The 25134-nt window shown below is 47.2% G+C and overlaps 1 protein-coding gene across 2 annotated transcripts in view; it reads left to right on the forward strand.

The window, feature by feature from the left end:
• IGDCC3 (immunoglobulin superfamily DCC subclass member 3) overlaps nucleotides 1–25134 on the forward strand; it is a 96853-nt gene that overhangs the window by 61307 nt on the left and 10412 nt on the right. For both annotated transcript variants that reach the window (XM_057372321.1, XM_057372322.1), the window contains exons 5-7: nucleotides 3233–3370; nucleotides 9892–10050; nucleotides 17398–17563. In XM_057372321.1, coding sequence (XP_057228304.1) covers nucleotides 3233–3370; nucleotides 9892–10050; nucleotides 17398–17563 — 463 coding nt within the window. The remainder of the gene's footprint in view (nucleotides 1–3232; nucleotides 3371–9891; nucleotides 10051–17397; nucleotides 17564–25134) is intronic.

The raw sequence follows: 25134 nt of genomic DNA on the forward strand, positions 1-25134 counted from the left end.
GGGGTGAAGGGAATGGTCTCTCTGCTCTTCACGGTGGCAGGAAGGCTCCTGCTATTCCCTGCAGGGTAGCAGCTTCAGCCAGAAGAGAARCATCAGGTCTGCCTCCCTGAGGTTTCCAAAACTGAGCCCTGGTTGGGGAGGGAGGAAGGAGAGGGTCAAGATGAGCTCTGGAAATCTGTGCCCAGCAGGAGAGGAAGAGGAGTGTGACTGCCTGTGGGGTGTGAAGGAACCTGCTCGCAGTGCTCTCCCTCCTCTCCCTGGCCGTGGCAGTGGGATTGCCAGCAGCAGCAGCGCAGAGATATCTTCCAGTCCTGCTGATTGATTATTTTCAAGTGCCTGCTCAGCGGAGCTGCTCCYGAGGGGCTGCCTGCCTCTCTGCGCTGACACCTTTCCAGTGCGAGCTGCRGCCCTCTCGGCTGCTGTCCTTTTGATCAAGATCTGGCAGGCAATGTTCCCGTCCCTGCTGGAGTGCCTGTCACTGCTGGYGGCGCTGGGGACCTCCCCATCATCACTGTGACTGCTGCTGGTGGAGTCCCTGGGGACACGGGCATCATTAGAGCCTTTTCCCCTTTCAGAATAAATCCCTGCGCTGCCCTGAACCCTGTTGAGCTCCAGCAGTACTCGCCTGCCACGARTCCCTTGTTTTGTTGCTCCTTCCTTCCTGACTCTGCATCAAAGGGCTGGTCTGTTTGAAGAAGGAAACCTCCTCCTTGACGTTGGGACATGGTCGGCCTCTTTATGTGGTGCTGGCATCTGCTTGCTGTGTCCCTGCTGTGTCYCTGTCCCTGCTGCCCCTGGAGCTGTCACTGCTGTGGGCCATAGGCTCAGCAGCAAAATGACAAGAAATATCCATGGCCTTTGCAGCAGAAGGTGAGCAGTGGTGGAAATGCCATTTCCAGAGCTGGACAGTATTTGCCCAAACTCAGGGAGCTGAATCACACTCAAAAACCTGAATATCCATGTAGGACTCAGAGTATAAATCAAAGAATGTGATTTTTAGGTATTTTATTGTCAAAATAGTCTGTTTTATGAATTCTGCTTTGAGCTTGGCTCCCGTTTGGCTGATAGTCTTGGGTGACCTTGGACAATTCATTTCATTTCTCCGTGTTTTGAGATATTGAAATYGCTATATAATATGCTGATAATACCGTATTATTCTAAGCGTGAACATTTAGTATTGTGATTCAGAACAATAAATCTACTTGGATTTTAAAGGCACTCCGAGGTACTGAGGGGAAGGTATTGTTTTTCAGATCTCTTGGGGTTAACCAGCCGGTCATATGAATTTATTGTGCATTCTGGTTCTCATCAAAAAATCTGCATTTTATGGCTTGCAGTGAAATGCGTTTAGTGAGAAAGTCAGCTCTTAAGTCACACTGACATGGTGATTTTTCTTGGATTTTGCCCATTTACACACAAGCTCAGAGTTGCTTTATCACTCCCTGCTTAGCCCCCCTAGGAACAATTAACAAACTGAGCTGCTCTGATCTGTGCTTGCCCTTGGACCACTGTGGAATCCCCCTGCTATGCCCTGATTCCAGCCCCTGAGCTGCTGTGAAAGAGTAAYACTCACAAGTGCAGGAAGAAATTGTTTTTCTTGGAGAAAAGCCCTTGTAGATACGTTTTGGGGGATCACTTCTCTTTAACAACATTGAAAAGTCCATKTAGAGGAGTCAGTGTGGGATGGTTCCTGTGGCAAAGCCCAGCCAGTGGCTGAATTCTCCAGCCCTCCCTGTGCCCCCCTTCTGCTTGAGGACAGACAACCAGCCCAAGTATTTGTCTCTGCACGTGTACAGAGCTTTTTTTTTTTTTGCCAGCAGCTGTAAGATTGATGGAATTTCTTAAACAGTGCTTGACCTCAGCATTTCTGGAGTATAACCCAGGTCTTACTGGAGACAGAGGGAAACACTAATGCAGAGATTTTCAGTGTTCCTGTTTACTGATGGAGAGTATCTCTTAGTTTTCCTCCTCTCTTGCTCCCAGCARATGGGAGTAAAGGCTGCAGGGACATTGGACCCAGGGATAAGGCAGTTTTTAGGGCCTCAGGAGATGTGGGTTCAGCTGTGGTATATGTAACACAGGGTGCTGGTTTTGTCCTGTGCTCTCATCCTCTCTAGTGAAATGTGTTTTCTTTTGCCTTTTCTGTGCCTGTCTGGTGTCCAGGTCCTTGTGCCAGGATTTCATTCTATTATGGCTCTGTGCATCCATCTTGCTCAATGGGTTTAATTTTTGGTTGCTGCCACTTGGTGCTACTGTAGTGCAAATAAAGGATTAGTAATTGTATTGTGAGCAGCAAATGTGTCACAATTGTATCAGAGCAATGGGATGCATCCTCTCCCTGCAGGAAAATGGCAGGAAAATGACCACCTTGTAGGGTGCAGTCRTCAGAGGAGTTTCCTCTCAAAAAGATCCTCAGCAGGAGTCAGGGACTGTTACCTCCATCACTCCTTGTCGCAGGACTGTTGGAGCAAGTGACACCAGCAGCAAGGGAGGATGCTCACAGAGACAGAGTTAGRCGTTGTGGACTGTATGGATTACTTAATGGCTTGAGATGCTGAAAGATAAAGAAACTSCTTAATTTATTTGCATTCCTGCTGTCTTGCATGTTGTGTTTTCCTTACATASCATGGTTTTCCTGCACATCTGCTCTTTGCAGCTCACAGTGCAGTTCCTTCTTTATGCTGCTGATAGCCAAGTGTTAACAGGGCTGTTTGTGGCTGGATCATTGGTTCAGGGGTTTTCCCCAGGAATAATCAATGCACACTTAAAACATGTTGAGTGTGACTGTCACACATTGTGCTCCTTTCGTTTCATGAACATCTCAGATTTATTGAGGGTTACACCAGCAACATCATTTAGAATCTYGGAATGGTTTGGGTTGGAAGGACCCTTAAAGGTCATCTCATTCCACCCCTGCCATGGACAGGGACACCTTCCACTAGACCAGTTTGCTCCAAGTCCTGTTCAGCCTGGTCTTAAACACTTCCAGGGATGAAATCCACTTCTCTGGGCAACCTGTGACAGGGTCTCACTGCCTGAACAGGGAAGAATTCCTTCCAAATATCTAACCTAAATTTTCCTTCTTTCAGTTTGAACCTGTTTCTCCTCCTGTCACTATGGTTCCTGATGAAAGAGGATATATACTTAGACGAGATGTACTTAGAGGATATCTCAATGTTCCCTTTAAACAAGAGGGATCAGATGCCTTTTGACGATGGTGCTGTCATTGCAGGCTCCCACTCCACGGTGTACAAGGACCCGATGATTCTCGTGGGCCCGGAGAACCTGACGCTGACCGTGCACCAGACAGCAGTGCTGGAGTGCATCGCCACCGGCAACCCCCGGCCCATCGTCTCCTGGAGCCGCCTAGGTAAGCCCTGGGGTCACTGGGGTTTCCTCCTCCTCCTCCTCTCCATAGCCATCATGTAGGAAACAGGTAGGTGCCATTGACTATTTTATACAACAACTGATTCACCCTCTCCCTTCCCACAGAAGCTAATTGTAGGCTTGAAGTGCTTTTTATCCTSGTGTCTACACTTTGTTTTTTCTCTCTGCCAAGATTCTGTTTTCAGCTGTTAAGGAAGTGGGTTGGTTAAACCTGTAGATGTTTCATGAAAGGTGATAATTTTATCTTTTCTCAAGTGACAGCATCTTCTTCTGCTGCATCAAAAACATCACCACTGTTGGCCTAGAGAAGCAAAATCATACACAAACACATCTTTCACATAAAAACAGACTTGAAAGAAATTTGCTGCCTGTTCAGGGAGTTTTAAAACAATTTTAAGGGGGAGTGAGTGTTTAAAGTAGTGTGTCTGAAGCCCTGAAAAAACAAATGCTTGCTGCTGGGGTCCGTGATGTGTTTTTAAATCAGCGTAGAAACCAGAGACAGTGTCTAATGGCATCATGCAAGCAAGGAAGAGCAAAGGACTRTGTTTCTCTAAGGTTTATTTTAGGTTCTAACTTTGTGATAATAGCTTAGAAACTGTTTTGCTCAGAGCAACACTTGCATTGCCCTACAGAAACCTAYGCTGAGTGAAGAGCTGATGGATTATGTTTCATCTCCCAGAGCCTGTAAACTCTGCCTGTGTGCACAATGGGGTTGGATTCAGTTAGGATTTCCTGAGATCTTCTGGTCCACGAGGTCACACCCTTTTTGGGATGCTCATTCCTGTGTCTCCCAAGGTGGCTGTGAAGCACAAACAGGGATAATCCTGTTTCATGCTGCTGTGCTGGATGTGGGACTCCCCCTGGCTCTCCAAGGGTCGGGGTCAGTTCATGGGCAGGGTGACTTCCTGCTCCAGAGCTGCCTGCCAGGGAATGAGGACTTGCATCCAATATCAGTTGCACAATTTTTCTACGTTTTTCCTCCTTGCATCCTCTGGTGGCTTGTAAAATCAACCCGTGTCTGCCACTAACTGGTGTTTTTGCCTCCAGAGCCATAACCATCAGATTGATGCTGTTTTAAAAATTCCCCAGATACTCTGTATCACTGGTCTGGTTCTCTTGGACACAAGGCAGCTCTATGTTAGTGCTCAACTATAATAAACTACTTTATAATTGCCTTAATTATAAGTGCTTATTACCTTCTTCAAAACACTTGTCTCTATAGAGCTGTGCAATAATGAAGATGTAATAGCACGGTGTGATGTTTGTCTGGATGGTTTGAGCTCAGCATTGCCTTCCACCAAAAATAAATACCCTCTGCTCGCTGCTTGGCAGCACAGTATCAGAATTAGAGCTACTGAATGRGAAACAGATCCTGTTATTTTCCCTCCCCTTCAGTGGGAATGTTTCCTGTCCAAAGCATCACAGGGTCTCGTTTAATATGACAGTGATCCTGACAGCGATGCAGTGCACAGGCTCTCTGATGACTCGGAGGGTTTGTCATCTCTTTGTAGCCATTTCGGAAGTGTTTTCATGTCTCCTTGGCTGTGTGATCATGAGGAGGGARAGGGGTTTATGCTGGACAGGGAGGTCCTCAGAGTTATCTGTCATCTCTGGCTTCCTCCCATGTGAAGGTCTTCTTCCTGCAGTTCCTCCTACAGAGCTGGTTTACCTTAGATTACCAGTTAATTCACTTAATTTTTATTTAGGGAAAAAAAAATACTTTTAATCCATTTGCAGATATAAAAAAATCCACGGCCAAAAATTCTTAGAGAGATGCAACTGATTTAGCTTAATTTAAACAAAAAAAAGCCAATTCTGTATGAGCATSTTTCTTGCCTGGTAGAACTAAGGAAGGGCTGTGGCATTGCTGTTGTGCTGGGGTGGGGCTTTGCACAGGGAACGTTGCCTTTTTGGAAACTCTCTCTGAACCCCTTTGATCACAGTTTTGACATTGTGGCATTTCTTCTGTCAAAAAGGAGCAAAAGAACAATTTTGCTTTCACAGCTTTCTGGTACAGGGGAAAGCAAGCCATAAACACCATTTGCAGTTCTTGCTTTGGCTTTGCTAAAACCTGGCTGGTTTTCAGTGGGAAAGGCAGCTATATTTTGCTTGAAGGAAGTCGTTCAAATTCTGGGCCAGTTTTTGAGCATCACACAATCAATTTTGAATTTAATTTCTTTGGGAATATGTTGTAGCCCCTGACCACAAACAGAATTCCTGTGTCTCACCGTGCATGAAATGTCAACATTCATTAGAGAGCAGGCTCTGAGAGAGATGTAAAATCATTAAGGGTTTGTTCAGGGAAGATAGGGCTTTTCCTTTCAGAGCTATGCACTTCAGTCTTGGACCTGTATGTGTGCACAAATGAATATCCTGGGCACTTACTGCAAAGCCTTTTGAATGAACGACGATTTTAATGTATCCTTACCCTTTAACTGACAGGCCACTGAGCTGGCCTCCATAAAAGGTACCAAAGCAGAATAATAAACTATTTAGAGAGATACAGAAAAGTGAGGCGAGAAAGAAAGGACAGTGATTATCTGATAGCGTTATACAGAAGTTGTCAGAAAGGGCTGCACAATGGGAAGGAAATTACTAAAGAGGGAGCCATTCAAGAAGTAAACTATACAACAATTGTAGGAGCCAATTAATTGGTAACTTATTGGACACAGAAGCTTGCAATAGATGGCTGACTGGTTGACAGGAGCACCGTTCCTGTAAGTGTTTAGAAATAATAGAGTAAATTTCACCACTTCACATACTGAATAGTCAACTGTTGCAATGTACTCTAAATATGCTAATCCACAGTGCCCAGTGTCCGCAGGAGCAGGAGACCCATGTGTCTARAAAGTGGAAGGCTACTATGACACAATACAAAGAATTCACAAAAGACCTAAATGATCAACATTAGAAAGTTGTTACTTTCTTTCTACTTGCTACTTACAAAAGAAAGGCGTTCGTGTTGTTGCATATTCATATCGCCTGGCACGTTTTAAGGGGGCTCCGTAATTGGTCCTGGTGTGCCAATCACTTGGTTAGCAGGCAGAGAATGGACTCCAGAAAGCATCACATACACCTTGGAAAAATAAATAAAGCGGCTCCCAAACCGCCGGCGTCTTTCATCCAGACTTCACCCCATGGGGAACTTGGAAGTACCTAAAAGGGCCTAAAGGAAGGCTAGAAAGGGACTTTTTGCAAGGGTGTGCTGTGATGGGACAAGAGAGAATGCTTTAAGCTGAAAGAGGGYAAATTTAGATTGAATATGAGGAAGAAATTCTTCCCTGTGAGRGTGGGGAGGCCCTGGCACAGGTTGCCCAAAGAAGCTGTGGCTGCCCYRTTCCTGGAAGTGTCCAAGGCCAGGTTGRTCGGAGCTTGGAGCAGCCTGGGATAGTGGAAGGTGTCCCTGGGATTGGACATGARATRGTCTTTATAGTCCCTTCTAACCCAAACCATCCTGTGATTCAGTGAAGTCTCTATTTGTCTATTGCCAGAGCATTTTTGGGAACATCTCCCTTTTGGAGAATGGTCTCCTTTATTAATTAGARGTCTATCTGCTCTTCACAACAGCTGAACCTCCTCCTTTTGTCCTCATCAACCGAGGATCAACAGAGAATCTGTCAGACATTTCCATCCAGACTGGCTTTTCAGCCCTCACATTTTCTGCTTTTGACTTCTTTAAAAGAAGTAAAAGGTCATGKTAAATGAGCAGTGGTTTCAAGCCTGCCTGGGTCCTAAGAGCTTTGGGAACTGAGCAAGTGTTGGCTTTTGCAGTCTTTCAGATTTCCTCCCTGAAGAGATGACTTTGGGGTAGCATGTGATGCCAGGAAGTTGGAGTTACAGGGCTTGGATTGCTTGATCCAAGCCACTCTTCAGGTCTCCATGTAAAGAAAACAGGGTTAAAATAAATTGCAACCTTTGCAAAGCAGGTGTGAGACATCAGTCCCTCAGCACAGCAGTTCTGCAAAGTGCTGAGCTTTCAGGATGCAAGGAATTTCTTGTGTAAACACTCTGTATTATTTATATGTGTTGTCAGTGTTACTAAGTTGGACTAGATATTAGCTGAAGACCTTCTAGCTGACTGCAGGATGGCTCAGGCTGAGTGAGGCACAGGAGAGTGAGAAGGATGGAACMGACTGGGAAAGTAGAGATGTTTCTGTAGAAGCCCTTTTCAGCTCTTTTTGGAAGGGAGGAGTTGAGTGAGAGGTTTTTGAGGTGATCTGGCACAGTGATCTTTGCTRGCTGTTAGGGGTGGGCACACTCTGAGCCACATGGGAAATCCACCGAGGTTTCTGAGCTTGWAGGGCTTTGTTCTCCGGGGAAATGAAAGATGTGTGGACAGGAGATGTTTTTCAGACCACCACACCTCTAATGGCTGGAGCTGGAGGGATAACTGAGGGCGTATCGTGCTGGTATTTGAACTGGGGGGGCACCTGCTGCAGAGTCTTTGCATGCTTAAATGAYGGAGCATGTTATAAATAATACAGTAAATCTGCTGACATTCAAGTCACCTTTCTGTGGTATTTCTCAAGGCTGTGATGTGATGAAGGATCCAGGTATGACCACTTTGCATCTTTCACTGGTCCCCTCCCTCAAGAGAGAGATTTGATTTTTAYGCCTGTTGTAAATACAGACTTCCAAAAGGTCTAATTTAAAAGAGGAAATCAAGTTCAATTTGGATTTAATTCAGACCTCTTTACACTKCAGTTCAAATGCTGTTTGGAAGGAATGACTCCTTGTTATTGCTCATTAAATGTGGGACAGGTCATGTTTTACTGTCCTTTTTATGACTGAGCCATTTATTGCTGCGGCCAGCAGTGTGATCATTTAATGACATTGTTTTTCTCTCTCTAAAAGACCTGAGCATTTTTCTTTGCAATGCAAATAATGAAGAGGTCTGGCATTTCCTGTCTAATGAAGCAAAGAAACATTTAAACTAAAATAATTCCTGGAAAACAATATTTAAAGGGCATGGCAGGAGATAGGTTTGGGAAATGCTTTGTAGCTTTCAATCCATGTTTTGCTCACGTTTCCTAGTGGGATGCTGTCCTGAATCTGAAATGGGATTCCTCACTCCTGTGGTTGTATCGGGTTTCCATCACAAGTTTTGGAAATCTGGGGGCTCTAGGGATGGCTTTAGTGAGGAGCTGGGAGCTTCCTCATACGCAATGGAGACAATGCCAGTTGGCTTCAAGACACATCCACCACTGGCAATCCACCAATATTTTTTATTGGACCCCCCACTCCTAATATTTTTTATTATGCAGAGCATGATATTACATCTAAAGCTTGTGATTGCAGGGTAACCTTTAGCTAGCCCTGCATGTTGTCTGTGTTGGAGCATGAAGCTCATGGCAGGATTATGGCACAGACTTTGGAGCACAAGACCAGACYCTCTRTGGTGGGGCACATGAGTATGGAAGTYTCATGGGATGGTCAGRTGGGGACATCACCAGGGCTGGTTYTTGCTTCCCTGGTTTCGGTGGGTTCTTTAAACTCCTCCATGTGCAAACTTGAGAGAACTGATTGCTGTCTGATGAAAGTTGCTCCCTTTGACTGTTCTCCTGTCTTGCCCCTTTGCTCAGACACTCTGACATGTGCTAGGCCTGATTTAGARCTGCCTTTGTCAGACAGTGTCTTAAAACACAAATCAATGAAACAATAGAAGGCAATAGCCTGCTACTAATGAAACATATTGCAATTAGAGCTGGCTGGGAATTTTCCCAAGAAAACAGGAAAAAAGTGAATTCCCTGATATTGAACTATTTCACATTCCTCAAATCCAGGACTTGGGATGGGGACAGCCCTTTTCAGTTGCTCTTCTAAGACAGAGTAACCGAGATTTAACCACCAGCTCAAAATCTGGCTCCTTGGCCCTGAGCTAGTGTGTGTGTTCAAGGGCTAAGGAATCAAAAGTGCAATGTTCGTGTATTTTCTGAAGCCAAAAAATCCATCAAGGGTTATCAGGTAAAGTGGTTTAACTTCTGGGTAAGGTAATCTGCAGTTCACAGATTGGTGGTGGCTGGGAAAGTGCATCAGGGGAGCACTGCAGTAGGTTGACTGGACTTCCTCCTGAAGCCTCTCCATTGGAAAWGGGTACTGAGCTGATTGGATCTGTGCTCATTCTAATGCAAGAACACAAATAATGGTTTGGAGAAACTGAGATGATTTAACTTGGTTTAACCACTTTGTTGAACTGTTCTGGGTTCTTCATCTTAATCTGAATATGTGGTTGAAAGCTTTCGCATTTCCTGTGATGGTACTTTGGTTTTTAAGCAGCACAAAGAGTGATTTTGGGCAGACATGTAAATAAAGGCCTGGCTTTCTGCAGAGGGCAGTTCTGATAAGAGCATCAGCTAAATCCCATTGACTTTACTTGGCAAATGCCAGTAGCAGACCATGGCATCACTCTGTGAGCACATAGATTGGATCCACTGAGGGCTGTGCCCTGSAGAACCTCACACAGAAGTCCAGCATGTGACTCTTGTCCTTCTCCCCTTCTTTCAGACGGCCGCCCGATTGGCGTGGAGGGGATCCAGGTGCTGGGCACAGGAAACCTGATGATCTCGGACCTCACGGTGCAGCATTCTGGYATCTACGTGTGCGCCGCCAACAAACCCGGCACACGCGTGCGCCGGACCGCGCAGGGCAGCCTGGTGGTGCAAGGTGAGCCCCTGGGACCCTGAGGGCTTGGTTTGGACAGGTGCTGACTGCACTYCTCTGGTGGTACCAGACAAAGCGCTTCTTCTCTGGATGCATGGTTTCCCAAATGGGTGGGTGTGTCTGTGTCCCATGCAGGTGAGTCACAACCAGGTGTTGTTCAATACCTGGATGGGCTGCAGTGGTTTCCCACCCCATCACAGGCATTTCTTTGTATTWGCTGACACTGGTTGTTACTTGTTATCATACTTGTGCATCTCTCCAGAAAGCCTGAATTAATCAGCCAAATTTGTCTCCTGGTCCTTAGCGATACAAGGACATGGTCACTGTTCTCATACTGGACACCCTTGAATGATAGATATCACTCCTGCACTGACATCCAGCAGTGGGTACCGCTCACRGGGTACTGTTGTCCAACTGAAATGGCACCAGTAAGACTAAAACCATTCCCAAAAAGTCTGTGAGTTTGTTTCCTGTAGCAATTGACACTGTCTGAGCCCATTGCCGTGACCTGAGTGAWGCACCCTTTGGGGGCCATGCCCATGGAATGCAGGTTGCTCCTCTTCSTGCAGCAACTGTCCTGAAATGCTACTTGTAAAGGGCAGTTCAGCCCAAAGCAGATATCAGCRCTCAGGAAACCACACAAATCCCGTCCTCATGCTCTGTGCAACCAGTCTCCATGGTGAGGGGAGCCAGGCGAGTATTTGAGAAGGCAAACCCAGCTGGCAGCGTGCTCTGAATGGCAGCAATCCGCCCCTGATTACAGGCACTCACCTCCTCTTCAAGCTAGTCCACTTAAAGCATCTTGCACTCATCAGTTCACTCATTAACTATTGACTGATGATATCCTGAATCTAAAATTACACACCTCCTGCCGGAGCCGCTAATTGAACCTTTCTGCTGCTGATGGGGAAAGTGCCCTGCTCCAGCCCTGATGTCACCTGACAGATCGCAGGAGTCGCTGGCAGTGATCCCACCAGTGGAGGAGCAATGTAAAAGGGCGTGGAAAGGGCTGCCTGTGCCTCCTGAGCCCCAAGTGCTGATCAGACATGAGACAAGGTGAAAAYCCACTATTTCTTTTGCTCTTGGATTTCTGGATGAGCAGTGCAGTGAGGGGGCCTCCCAGCTGGCACAGCTATGAGTCCTCTTATTAAGAAACATCAACCCTGGCATTAACAGCAACCTCTCTGTAGTGAYATAAACCCTTTAGAGCTGCTGCAGGACAGTTCTGCACATGGTGCATGTAGGAGAGGTCCCCTGAGCCCAAATGCCAGGCTGATGTTCAGGAGRMARGGAGGCAGAGCCAAAGCAAATTACTTGGAAAGCTTACAACTCTATGAAATTGTAAAAATACATCTGTTGAATACAGTTGACTGCTCCTGTTAGCAACTTTATGAGGGTGAAAGGTAGCACAACTCATTGCTACAGATCAGCAGTTTTTAGTCTTTTTGGAGATTTGAACATCAGCTTTYGAGCACCTGGTCTAAGTGCTGGAGTTCAGCTGCCATGGAATTACTTCAAATTTTCTTCTGGGGAGCCAAGGTAAGAATTTGTCCCYAAAATGTAACTCACAGGGCCATTGGAGCCCAGTCTTTCTGTAGAACAGAGATGCTCCTGCATTAAGTATCAGCAAAGAAGTTGGCAGTGGTGTGGAGAAGTGTGGTCAGTGGGTCCTTAGCGTAGTCTTCAGACAGGACCTGCAGTGTCCAGGACCCCAGCTTGTATTGCACATCCTTRAAATACCCAGGGTTTTTTGGGAGATGTTGTTCCCCGAGCAGGATAATGGCAGTCTCTGGCCAGGCAGCCAAGCTCATCCCATGTTTGCTCACCCTCCCTCTGGAAGAGGTTTTTCCTGCCTCTGCATCTCATTTTGCCTGAATTTTCCAGCTGAGAGGTACAAATGATTGCTGTTCAGGTTGTCTGGGAAGAAAACAGCGATAATGACTGACATGGGAGACTGTGGGTTTTATCTTTGTCAAGATGTCAGCGATGCAAATTACATCCGTAAAGAGAAGAAAAGCAAAGAGCGGGCTATCAAAAGCCTGGTTGGAGAGGAAGTTAGCACAGGGCTAGGACAATACAGCATCCTCAAAGCACACCAGGCCAGGTACTTGCTGCCTTTATGCAGGGCCCTTGAAGTGCCTGGAGGCACAAATTAACTTGCCCCACTTGTCTTTTGAAGGAGCCACGTTTATAGGTGGGAAACTGGAGGAGAAAGGACGATGTTTCCTGTTGTAAGGCAGGGAGTTTGCAGGAGGCTGGAACTGAGACCACRTCCTCCCTCCTGCTGCCAGAAGTGGTCCTTGTCCCATCCAGCAGCTGCGTGGACAGAGGTGTCCCAAGACAGGTCTCTGCTCTTCTTTCAGCAGTAATGTCCTTTCCCACTGCAGGTTATCTTTAAGATAATCTAACGGCATCTTATTAATCTTCCTGGGAATTCCTCCTCCCTCCAGAGGAGAAGGCATCAATCCCCCGCTCCTTTCCTCCYCTGCCCTCCCCTGGCCATTTAGGCTCCTTTGATCTCTTTTGTAAGGTTCTCACACAAGAAAGTTTCCATTTTCCCTTCAGATCTCGGCGCAGCCATTTGAATATTGCTTTGTGCTGGGCTTCGAATGAAAGTCTCACGGGGGGAGTTGTTGAAGGGCCGAATGCGGCGCCGATTGAAACTGAGGGTGTGCGTGTGTGTGAGGCAAGGGAAGAGCAGGCTTCGGTAGCAAGGAAAAGAAATATATCAAAGCACTTTCCCTCTACCTCCTGTGCAATCTTTTGTGCTTTATTATGTGTTTGGTGTCATAACAAACTGATGGGCTGTGAATGGCCAGATGGTCACCAGTGTTCTCCACTCCACGCTTCATTTCCTCCTGAAAGCTATGCAGAAAAATGAGATCCCATCTCATAAATGAGGGCCCATCTTAAGGACATGGGTTTGAAGGCTCTGCTGACAATGACTGCCTTGTTTGCCTTGCTCTCTGTTGGCAGGACTGGGCAGCACTCCTTGGTCCAGCAGATCCGGCCACCGCTGCGCTTCCTGATGTTTCTTCCATCATTCTTGCTCGCTGGCATCACAAGCCTTGGCTGCGGGGTGGAATTCAGTAGCAGATGTATTGCAGTTGCTGTGGTTTAGGCTTGGCTCTGTGGTACTTGGTTTGTCCTTGAGTTTAGCCCTGAATTCATTCTGCAAGCCAGCTTCAATACGTGCTGTGTGAGTCAGTGTCCCCCATGGAGCATTTCCCTTCCTGTCCACATTTTTCTTCTGAAGAAAAGCCGCCACACAGGGACAGGTGGGCACTCAAATCTTGTCCATGGGGATGCTGAAGTGAGCTGGGGTGTCTGATCCCTCTGGAGCATTCTTGGAGCACCAAACTTGTAGGTGACCTGGGAACATATCCCACTGCTGTGGAGCTCCAGCCTGCATCTTGCTGGGACAAGAATTTCATGAGGGATAAAGGACGGGCTTCATGACAGCCCCCTTGAGTGTTCTCTGTCTATTTTCCAGGGGACGTGGGCAGAGGTTCCAAATTTGGCCCTTGCAGTCCCATCACTGCTACTTTAAGTAACTCACATAAACATCTATTCCTCTGTAGTGAATAGAGAGAAGCCAAGTGAGCAGCAGTTGTCTTAAATTTCCTGTCACTGTTTGCTGTGCTTGACTGACTTCCCTGCTGACCTGGCTACTCCTTTATACCCTTATTGTGGGTGCTAGTAGCCTAATTTATGACATTTTATTGTTTCCATGTTATTCTTCCTTCTCTTCACCCCAGCCTCCCTCTCTGACCCTGCCACTGTRTCCATTTGAGAATTAATGACACTTCATATTGAGAAGCAAGGGGCCTGGATTGGTCTGGCACGGGAGCACTGGCTGTCAGTGTTCCCTTATCCTTGGGATCTCCTCGGTGACCTGTCTGTGCTCCCTGATCCTTGGGACCTTCTGTGAGCCATTAGGCACTGCCATGAGCCCCATGGCAAGGACAGAGGAGCTCCCTGGTGTCCTGGGGGACAYACTGGTGGCTGGCCCCTGCTGACGTGTTCCCAAAGAGATGGAGCCCATCTGGGTCTCCTGTTAGAACCTGCTGTTGCAGTGCATCTCCATGCTATCACAGTTTGCTGAGCACAGTAAAAGCTATTGAATCACTTCGTTAACGATTCTGGGGGTGGTATTAAGTGTTATTGCTTTTTGATACCAATGTCATGCCTTTAAATATTCATTAAAACTGCATGATCCCCTCCYTCCCATTAAGTCCTGAATAATCAACGCTCTGGTTTCTTCATACTTCACAAGCCAGGGCTAGATCCTGCCCACTTCTCCTTGCCAGGTTTGAATCCTCTGCTCTTAACAGTGATCTCCATTAATATCTTTWTTAAAATCTTAATGGAGGGCTGAGAAACGCTTCCTGTGGCTGCCTGCAATGGCCTTTTGGCATGTAGTGTGGAAGGGGCAGAGTTGTTCATGCCACTGTGCCTCCATGCAGGGTGGGATGAGCCCTGACAAGATGCTCTATTAATTATGAGTGATGAGGAGGGTGAAGAGCTGGCACCGGGCAGGGCTTGGCTGAAAGCAGGGCTGGCAGCAGGCTAGGCTGGCTTCTGTTCCTTTCCCACTAATCCAGGCAAACTCTTGGATCCTTTCAAAATCCTTTGGAAGGGCAGGGGAGAGGACCTGGGAGAGAAGGGGAGAGATTTTTCTGCCCAGGAAAGGAGCCATTTGCCTTGAGACCACTCAGCAGCAGTTGCCTGAGGGCGCTTTCCTTGGGGCACTGGTTGTGAGCACACAGTCCTGGTCCAGGTAGCAGAGGGGCACCTACCCAGTCCGTGTCCTTTAAACTCCAGCTGTTCCCAAACCATGTCCTTTTGGCTCCATGGGTTTCTGTTTTGACCTGGGCCATTGTGGTGCTGCAGCTTCACACTGTTGAGACCTGAACAGGACAGAGCAATGCCTGGGGAAAGCCAGGAAGAGCAGGAACAGTGGAAGGGCTCCTGTGTCTTGCAGCATGGGATGCCATGGAACGGGGGACAGCTTGGCACAGCAGAGTTGGGATTCTGCTCCCCAGAGGGTTTAAACAAGTTAAGCAGCAACTGGGGTTTTGATCTGGTTGTGTTTAGCAAGACAGCAAAGAGGAGGGATGGCAGAGGGGAGCAGGGACACAAGGAACCCGCGGGGCCATGGCACTGAGCAGTGTCACTGGCCCTGAGCCAGCGGCCGCAGCTGCACGTTCGYTACCCCGAGTCACACGCGACACCGCTCCAATTACTCCCTCTTGACACGGGCTAATAAGGGAGGATAAGGAGAGCCGGCGCTTCCAGAAGGGTTATGCCGGATGCTTCTTTCCATATTTCAACTTTGTTTCTRCTGGAACAAATGGTGGGTTTGAGATTTGATGAAGCGAGGGGGAGGCAGAGGCAAAGAGCCAAGAGGATCTTTAATGAAGCTGCAGCGAGGAGCTGGAAGGTGGCTGTGCCCTTCCTTGGCATCRCGGGTTTGCACCTGCGAGTGCTGCGGGTGCAGCTTGGGAGCCCAGATGAAAGCAGGGAGGTGCACAGCCACTTGCAGAATAATTGCTCCTGCAAAACCGCGCCAGCACAAAGCAGGGGGCGGGAGGCTGAGGAAAATCAAGTCTGTAATGCTCTCACTGTACACCACAAAGGGGCCATTCACGGCAGGGAAGAGGGGTTTTCCCCCTGTTTATCCTTGCTTCCAACTTTTATTGAACCCATCTTGAATTTTATTTTAATCTGTAAGTCTAGAGCAAAAACATAGAAGGGAAGTAAAAGGACAAGAGATTGATTGGCACATGGGGAAGTTTAGCTGGAGGTTCTGGAAGTCTGTGTCCATTGGGTTGCTGAGATCAGGTTCATTAGTGGAGTCGAGTGCTGACAGCAGTGGCCTGACAATAAACTCTGCTGGCAGATACCCCGTACCAGGAACATAAGTCAGACCTGCCATGCTCCACTTCCCTCTGATTATTAAAAATGGAGGAGGGGGCTCCTTTGAGGGGGACAGGCTCTRTGATGAATTTCTCTGTCTTCCTGCTTGGAGGACTTAGAATCTGCACAACYGGACTTTCACACAAGCACCTCTCCCTGCAGTTTGGCTGTGTTACAGCAGAAGCCATGCTCTTCCCCTACCTGCACACAGYTGGGGAAGAGCTTTATTCCCCTGAAATTCTGCAGCAAACCCCAAGAGGTATTTTGGCCACGAACCACAAGGCTCAGCTCTTGCATCCCACCTGCAGCCTGGCCACTCCTCAGTATATTTTTCTGGACCAGTTTGCTCCCTTCTCCAATCCCTTCATCCCCGCTGGGGGCAGAGCCCAGCAACCCCATGCTTGGAAAATGCCTGTGAGTGGCTCTGAACATGTCTCCCTAGATAATCTTGCTTTTGTCAAAAAAATTTAACGTCAGCCATCCGTTACGTGATGTTAGTCAGTAAATTTATTATGGGCCTGTGYCTCTTATCTGTTTGTCTTCATTGTGTCTGCTGCCGGTTCCACCTGATTTTAGGTTTCAGTAGCAACATGGAGTATATTTATCACTTTGCCCTTTGAAGCAGAMCTGCTTGAATAATCTCACCTCTCTGGCAGTGTGTGTCAGGCCCTGCTTTCTCTAGGCTGATACGCTGGTTTATTCTGATAAATGATTTTAAATCTAATTTGAGCTGCTGGAAGGAGGAAATCACTTTCTGTTTAAAAATGTTATTGTCAAAGGTGAAAACATTTGGTGACAAGGTAAGCAGCAGTCACAGGCATGGTGTACTCTTCTGCCAGGCTTGGCAGGACCCCAAGGGTCCCAGGCTGAAGATATGGGGTAAAAAATGTTCCCCAGTAACTTGCTGACAAGAAAAATTGGCAGCAAATTTGATATTTACTGGGGAGAGAACACCCTGCTAGATTGCTGTATGATATCTATACATTTCCTTCCATKTCACACAGTTTGCTAATGCCATTCAGGTCCTTTGGACAAAGGCAGGGTTTTGCTCSAGCTCTACCATTGAGGAAGCATCACATCTCCCCAGCTGCAGCACTGGGGTTGCTTTCCATGGGAGACCATGGAGAGGTGAAGGGGYTTAAACCTTTGCCTGAACCCTGCAGGACCTAGTTCAGCTTTCCATCACTTCTGAGCTRGYTTTCAGGAGCCTCCTGTGAAGCCGWGACTGCYCGGGTGGGCAACCAAAAGGCAGCATTGCATTGTTTACAGACACACCATCCAAACCAGAGTTACCTGCTGCCTGTGCTGTGGGTTGGCCCAGTGTCCCATGTTCCCAGGCAGACAAGGCTTTTTGACGAGGTGGGCTTTTGTACCAGGATAAAGGGGTATCATCGTGACTTTTCTCACCCTCTTTCTCCTTCCTTCTCTCAGCACCAGCAGAGTTTGTGCAGCATCCCCAGTCCATTTCCAGACCCGTGGGGACTACTGCCATCTTCACGTGCGTGGCCCAAGGGGAACCCCCTCCCCAGATCACTTGGCTGAGGAACGGGCAGATCCTGGAGACAAGCGACCACATCAAGCTGAAGAATAACAACAGGTAAGYCCTGATGCTCTGGGCTCTGGCACTGTCATGGAAAGAGGAGTGGGAGAGATGTTGGATTGCTGATGTGAAGGTGGCAGTGTTCTGAAGCAGATCTGTGGATTCAGCTTCGATAAACTAAATCACTGCTTCAGTCCTGCTGGCTGTGCCTCAGTCTTACATTTTGGTGGTTCATGATTTTCTTGTGCAGGACATCAACATCAGATTTGGACTGTTGATGCAGGAACCCAAGAAAAGTTTCTCTTTTGTTCTGATCATCATCTGGGTATTCCTGGAAGGAGTAAATGTTGTTCCTGGAGCTGACAGGGACCACATTCACTCTTCAGCAGAGAAACTGTGCTTTCACTCATGAACATTGACCTGCCTGGGTGTGCAAATGTAAATACATTAGAAATAATATTTGCGTGGAACCTGACTTCCACTAAACTTTAGCCTTTTATCTCACCAGGGAAGAGTGTGTTCTCTGAGTACTAAATAACTGCATTTTCCTGAGGGGATGGGGATGTTTGTACTGAGAAAATGATGTACTTGGTGAAAATTACCAGTCAACAACGTAGTTTCTATGGAAATAGGATGAAAAAATATACTACAAAATAATAGCACCTGTGTTGTGAAYCTGAAGTATTGGTAGTTTGTACTCTGTGGTGTCATACAGCTGCTCTCTCTATTAGCAAATGTCTCAGGAAAGCAAAGACCCAGTCTTGCTGGGGGATCAGGACCTTTGGTTTAGACTGTTGGGAAGTGCTGTGCATCATGGTTTGTTCCTCAGGGGAGAAGAGTGAGTTTATTTTTTTAAGTGTCTGTATAATGTGGCTTTTTGTTTTCTGGTTTGAGGGGCTCTTAAAGCCCCTCAAAGTGATGGAAGGATGAGTGATGCAAGAAGGACAAGGTGTGAGTGGTAATAAAACCATCTCAATCAGTAGAGGTTTTCTCCAAGTTGGAAGGTTTTTAGAGCTTCAGGAAACTTTGTATGTGCACGTACAGATGACAGTTCAGGCTTGTGGTCTTCTAGTTCATGGCATGGATTTCTGAGGCATGTCTGCCCTTAATGGTATGAGTAGAACACAAGGGATAGGAGGGAAATTAGTGCATCCCCTGTTATTGATGAGGAAGTGATGAAGTCCAAGTGGTCATTAAATCCATGACAAAATGACACTGAATCCAGCTCTGTGTCTCACCCAGGTGTCTTCCCTGTGAAATCATTCCTCTTCACTCTTTGAGCAGAGCAGGAGTCAGGTCTTTGGTCATGGTCAGGTCTTCTGGCCAGGTCCCTGTGCCTGGAGCTGTGCTACCCATGCACGTGAACTGCGACTTGGTGAACATCGCTATAATAATCGTTTTCTTATGGGAATCATTTAATGCAATTTAGCATCAGTCTTTTCCGTGGTGAGCTGAATGATCAGATTACAGCATCTGGCATAGGCTGAGGGAGCTTAGCCCATTCCTGGGGCTCAGCTGACACGTGGCATCTTCTCAAGCTATAGTAACACGATTGTAAAGCTGAGCCCTCAGGCCSTCGTACTCGACAGTGTTGAACTTTTGTCTTCTTTCACACTGGTCTTGGTCTGCTCCCACCTCCAGCTCCAGGCAAGTGGCCATGCCTGGTGGTTTTTAAATTGTCAGTCTGGAAAATGCTCTCACTGGTGCAGCAAGGCTGGGAGCTTCATGAAGTGGAGGAGACACATCAACGGATGATTTTTTCCTGAGCTTTTCCAAGTTTGCCCTTTGTTTTAGTCTCATGGGCATGACTAAGTGCTGTAACCCATTTAGTTCCAGGCAGAATCAGTTTGTGGTTATGTCTTGGATTTATCAGTCTATTGCACTYGGAAAATATTTGTCTGTGTAAAGATGGATCTTGAATCTACTAGTAATGAAGCTACTAAACTGCACTATGAGCTTTTTAATTAGATTACATKGTTTCCCAGAAAATTCATTTGGATTAAAACTCTGCTTAATATTGCCATAGAGGTCTGAATGCCCCCTAAGGGATATTTAGGAAAAAAGGGAGTAAATCATCCCAAAACATATCACGTGCTAATTGATTGCAAAATGTGTCATTAGGAGCAACTTCATTTTTGTAAATTCACACAGCCAAAAGTGAGGTCCAGACCTGCAGAAGATGGTGTGTTCAAGATGCTGCTCTGCTCCTGCAGGCTTGAGGCCTGGTGGGTAGCAGCACAAACCCATCACCAAGGGATCCATTGGACTGTTGCTTCCCAAAGTTGTGAAGGGCCCTTTTACATCTACCTCACCCCACACAGTCTCTCATACACTATAACTGCAAATACAAGGAGAGCAAATCCCACAGGTGAGAGGACTCCAGAAGTCCTTCATTGCTGGGATGCAGCTTCAGGACTGGATTCACTGGAGATTGGATGTGGCTGATACAACATCAGACATTCACTTGCTAAGCAACTTCCAGGCTTTCAGCTCAGTAAAATCATCCTCACAGGCTGCATCCAATAAATATCTCATCCCTCGTGGCCCCTCAGATGTGAATTCCCATCACCTGATGTGTTGACGGTTTCTGGGCACATTAGCATTAAAGATCAGCCTTCTGCTGTGCCCTCTCCAGAGGTGGTTGTTATGTTTTGAAAATGCCAGCTGTGTGGGAACAAAATAGCCAATCGATGATTAGCAAAAAATCAAAAGCAGTTCTGGGATAGCGGATAATTGTTAATGAAAAATGCATGAAGGCTCAGGCATAGGGAATTGTGGGCTTTTCCATTAAAAGCTGTGAATATAAATGACTGAAGGAGCTGACGATGGGGCTGCTTTGCCATGCAGCCCCTGGGCTGGGGATGCAGCTGATTGCTGTCGGGGTGATGCTGCGCTGAGCCAAGCTCTCCGAGGGAGCTGGACTTTGGTGGAGCCATCCCTGTGGCCAGGGATGCAGGGGTTGTCCCTCTGTGCTGATCACAGATGCCCATGTTGCTCCTGGAGTGATTCAGATCGATGATGGTCCAAATGCCTGAGAGGTATAAGGGGAATTTCTAGCAAAATTCCCACCCAGCATCACCAGCTCATCCCAAAAGCAGGAATATTTCTGCAGGAGGAAGGTGTGGTCACTGGCCAAGTTAACGTGGGCTTGTGTAAAATTATGTTTCTAGGTTATTGCTTCAAAATTTACAAGGAAGCATGAAATAGTCCCCAAATTACCACTCTGAAAGGTTTACTGCTTTTCTTCCTTTGAGCCAATCAGGTTCAGGGGGGTAATTTTCAGCCGGGAAGTGTATCATACTGTGGGGTTTATATTGCCATAATAGCAAGGGACAAAGGCCAACATCTTCAGAGAAGGCAGGCTCTAAATATTGATTTTCCAAGAAGATTTTATTTACGAATTGTAATTAAGGGACTTCATTTGTTCCACCGGAAAAAAAGGCTTTGTTAGAATTTGGGCTCAGGTGGCATTCACTGTCCTTGGTGACCTTTGCTTGTGAACTGCCCCCTTCTTAAATTCTTCCTCACTGGTTTGCACTTGGTTTAGTGCTCTGSAAATGTCTCACTTCCAGGGCCATGAATGTGCAAGGTTCATCAGGGGAAATATTCCTTTGTAAATAAACATCGGGACAGCTTTGCTCTTCTTGCACTTCTCATGCTGTTAAATCTGAGTGCAGATACAGAGAGAGGCTTTCAAGCACAAACATCCAAGCACTTGGGACCAGACAGCCCTTTTGTAGCAAACCAAGGGAAATCAGAGCTTGTCATTCACAGGGTGGATTTTTCTATAAACCGTACATTGTCTGGGTGTGGAGAGGTGCAGATGGGTTTGTGCATCCCTTCAGGGTGCACTCTCCCCATAAACACTTAAATTTGTAGGGATTTGGACCACATAAGGGAGGACAGGCGAGCCGGCAGTTCTTTATGCTGTGAGTTTGAAGACGTTTGTGATTGAGGGAAGGGTGCTCTATACCAAATCATATTTCAGTTCCCAGAAGCATGACAAATAAGTATGTGGAGGATGGGGATGTGAACCAGCTGCTCCTGATTKAAGCATAATTTATGGGTTTGACTTTGGAAGACACATGGAAATGGCCTTTGCAAGGAGGATCTCTGCACAAGCGCCCAAAGCCTCGCTAAGCAGTGGGGAATCAGCATGATCCCTGCACCAAGCAGGGATCCTCTTCTGGGATCACACAGCTGTATCCCACAAAAACGACCTACAGCAGCCCTGGATCAGCCAACAGCARCAGGCATCAGTCTCTCCTTCTCATGTGGCTGCGATTATTTTGCTACCAAGTTGCCTGTGTAATTTYTCTGTGTGCTGGTCCACTGAGCTGCTCTCGAAGTGCATTGAGTCAGGAGTTTAAGTGTTTGTTCCAACTGTTGCACACAGCAAAATCCATCAGCAGAGAATGGTCCTTACACAGGAGGCTTCTRGACAGGACTGAGCCCATAGTGGTGCAGCCTAAAATTAATCTCCCCTGAATTAGCCTGAGTCTTTTCCTCTCCAATATCTTGGCCATCAGCCAAGAAGTGGACCATTCAGTGCTGCTCAGCACTACAGGCCACGGCAAACAGAGCCAGAGCAGGGATGGGGCATCTGAATGTGGCACTGGTGGCTTTCTGTATGTGCCGGCACTCAGAACGCTGTCCCTGCTAGCCACAGTCTGCTCTCTGCATTAATTTCATCACACTCCCTCCTTTGTGCGCCTGTGCACACAGGCCAGTGCCCTCCCAGATGGGCCCCTCTTCTTTGTGCTGCTGAATCGATGAAGAGGCTTCCTTCAGTTCRCAGACTTTTTCAGAGGAGCCTTTGGAAAGCCGATCTCCGGTCACCGGCCTGGACCCCTGACCCCAGCCAGATCAGTCATCCTGATTGCCTATGAACCGGGAAGACAGCTTGGGAATACTGCGGCTTTCGAGCAGCGGAGGCCTCTCGTTTCAGCTCAGCCGGGTGTGAATCTGCAGCAGCTCCTCTCCCCACTTCCATCAATGCCTGTCAGGGCATTGTGTGGAGATGTGATGGAGCCCTCGGCTCGCCGAGCGGCTCTGGTGACCAGCAGAAAGCCTTCTGGCATCTCGCCTCGTCTGACGTGCTCGCGGCGCTGCCAGTCTGGCACTCGCGGGAAAGTTTTCCAGCAGCAGATGTCCCAAAGTGACAGATTTTTTCATGTTGACGGGAAGAAATAAAAGGACACTGCATATTTCAGATGGTTGATGCATGGAGACRCTCTGTGCCTTCTTGCACAGCAACTACAGATTTTCCTTTTGTTTGAGCTTTCTTAAAAAAAAGGAAACAGACACAAAGCAGCAAAACCTGAGGACTGAACAGTGTCCCTGCTGCATCACATCCTCCACATGCTGGGAGGTGGTGCTGTGGGTGAAGACAGGAAGAATTTGTCCATAGTTAAGGTGAAAATGGGTGCACAGCAGAGATACCAGCTGGGGTGATGCTGGGGTTCGTGTAACTCACTGCCAGCTCCTGCCCTGCTCGTGGCAGCTGCCAGTAGTGTCCAAATTTACACTGGGACTTGCAGGGACCCTCCTTTGGAGATTGCTGGGGGTGTCAGAGGGACCCATCAAGAGAGGAAACCTTTTTTTCTCATGAAACTGGTGTTTAGCTGCTGGACATTCTGCTCCCCAGCTTGTCCATGCTCTCACAGCCATAAATCCAGCTGTTTTACTGTCCCATTGCCAGTGTGTCATTCCAGGTAACATGGGCTCCAGGTGGCTAAGGCACTCATTGCACAGCACATCCAAACATAACCAAGGAAACYTCAATGAAAATAAACTTTTTGAAGCCTGAAGCAAGTTTCCAGCTATGTGCCATGTCAACTGTGCAGAAAATATTGTATTTATTTCTTTTAATTTGACTGTGCATGACAGAGACTCTGCTCAGCTCCAGGTTCCACTGGCCATCCTTCCAGGACCACCTGTGTCCCACATGAGGAGCTTTGCTCACCCCCAAATCCRGTCACCAGGAGAGAGTTTTGTCCCCAGAATCACACCACTGCTATCAGGCTCCTTGCACTGCTTTTCAGCCTGGCTCCCCTCTTTCCTTCTCCACATCTTTTCCTCTTTCTATGCAAAGCAAATAAATGCACCTGGAGGCAGTGGAGCCTRAGCCTGCTCCTGATCTGCTTTGTGCTTGGGAAGCCTAACACAGCTCTTAACCCATGTGTCAGCCTGGCCTGGCYGCTCTGGGTGCCCAGATGCACAGCAGCCACATGGAAATAATCCCTGCATTGATGGGGCAGAAGGAAGTGCTGCTGCTCCTTCCACACATCTGCTTTGTGCAGGGCTGGGAGTGCAGCTCTCGGATGGTGTAATCCTGCCTTCTGCCATCTGTCCTCACAGGAGTCAGCCCTTGTTGACACAGCTGAGCCACACATCGGGGCCTTCCTCCCCGCGCCCTCTCCCAGCTCTGCCTTTCTCCTTCCATTTAATCAGATACGTTGAGCCCGTGGCTATGAGAGGAGCTTAGGGCTGATTCTCGAAAATCACCATATCAGCTGAAACCATCACATTTGATATTCCATTTACAATGTTTCCAAGGAAACAAAGGCACAGGACATAAATAGATGACTGTTAAACATTTGCTCACTCACCATGGCCCCCGATAATTTGCAAGGCAGAAATAGGAATGTTAAATTAACAGCAATAATAAATTTTAATATAGGAAGRCCAATATTTTGCTGCAATTAGAAGAAGCATTTTTTTTTCTGACATACAGGCAGGCAGTGGCAGGTTATTTATCATTTCCACTTCCAATGYTCAATTTTTCATTTACATAAAAGGCAGCTTTGATTGTGATTCCCAAAAAGCCGTGAAGTGCCCCYTGCATCAGGCAGGGATGCTTGGGAATTACTCATGTGTGGTCAAATTCCAGGTCCACCTGGAATTCACGGCAGGAGAGGAAAATAATGTATTTCTCCTTAGAAACAAGTAAGGGATGTGGATTTGGTTAGGTTTGGGTCATTTTCTACAGAAAAGTAGGAAAAAAGCTCATGTGAGCTTCTGAAGTTTTCCCCAAGATGAACAGATTTTACCATAACCTGACCTGCTGCCTCAGAGTTGGGTAAAAAAACATCTCCAGCATCAAATCTGCCTTTCCAGTTCCAGCTCAGAGCTGGGCACACTGGTGACAGTGYCCACCCCATGCCTTGGAAAGGAGACACACTGGGTATTTATTTATTTAGGAGACTTCGTGTCTGATGGATTCATGTATTGAATTGTGTTGTTTCTGGTAYGGCTTTGAGTGGAGCTTTCATTGATGGGTCCCTGTTTATAAAGCAGATGCTTTTAAGAAAAGCTGCTTTGCGTGTTCAAATGGCAAGACAGCTAGTATGTCACACAGTTATTTCTGAGTCAGTATTTTCTGGTGTTGTTTTAAAGATACTGTGTGGTACAACATTTGAGCTGGCCCTGAACTTGCTCCACTTGTCCACAGCCATTGCTGGAGGGTCCTGCAGTGCAGAAAGGGCCTCCAGTTTATGTGGCCACATGTACAAGGATTCTGGTTGTCCCTGTGCAGAGATGGGCACTGTGCTCAGGAACATACTTGATTGGGAGGCTGGTACACAATTGGTTTTTCCCCCTTCTTTAGGGATGTTTTCCAGGGCAGC

This window comes from Malurus melanocephalus, unplaced genomic scaffold, assembly GCF_030028575.1.
Source record: "Malurus melanocephalus ecotype Western Australia unplaced genomic scaffold, MMel_1.1 scaffold_169, whole genome shotgun sequence".
NCBI lineage: Eukaryota > Metazoa > Chordata > Aves > Passeriformes > Maluridae > Malurus > Malurus melanocephalus.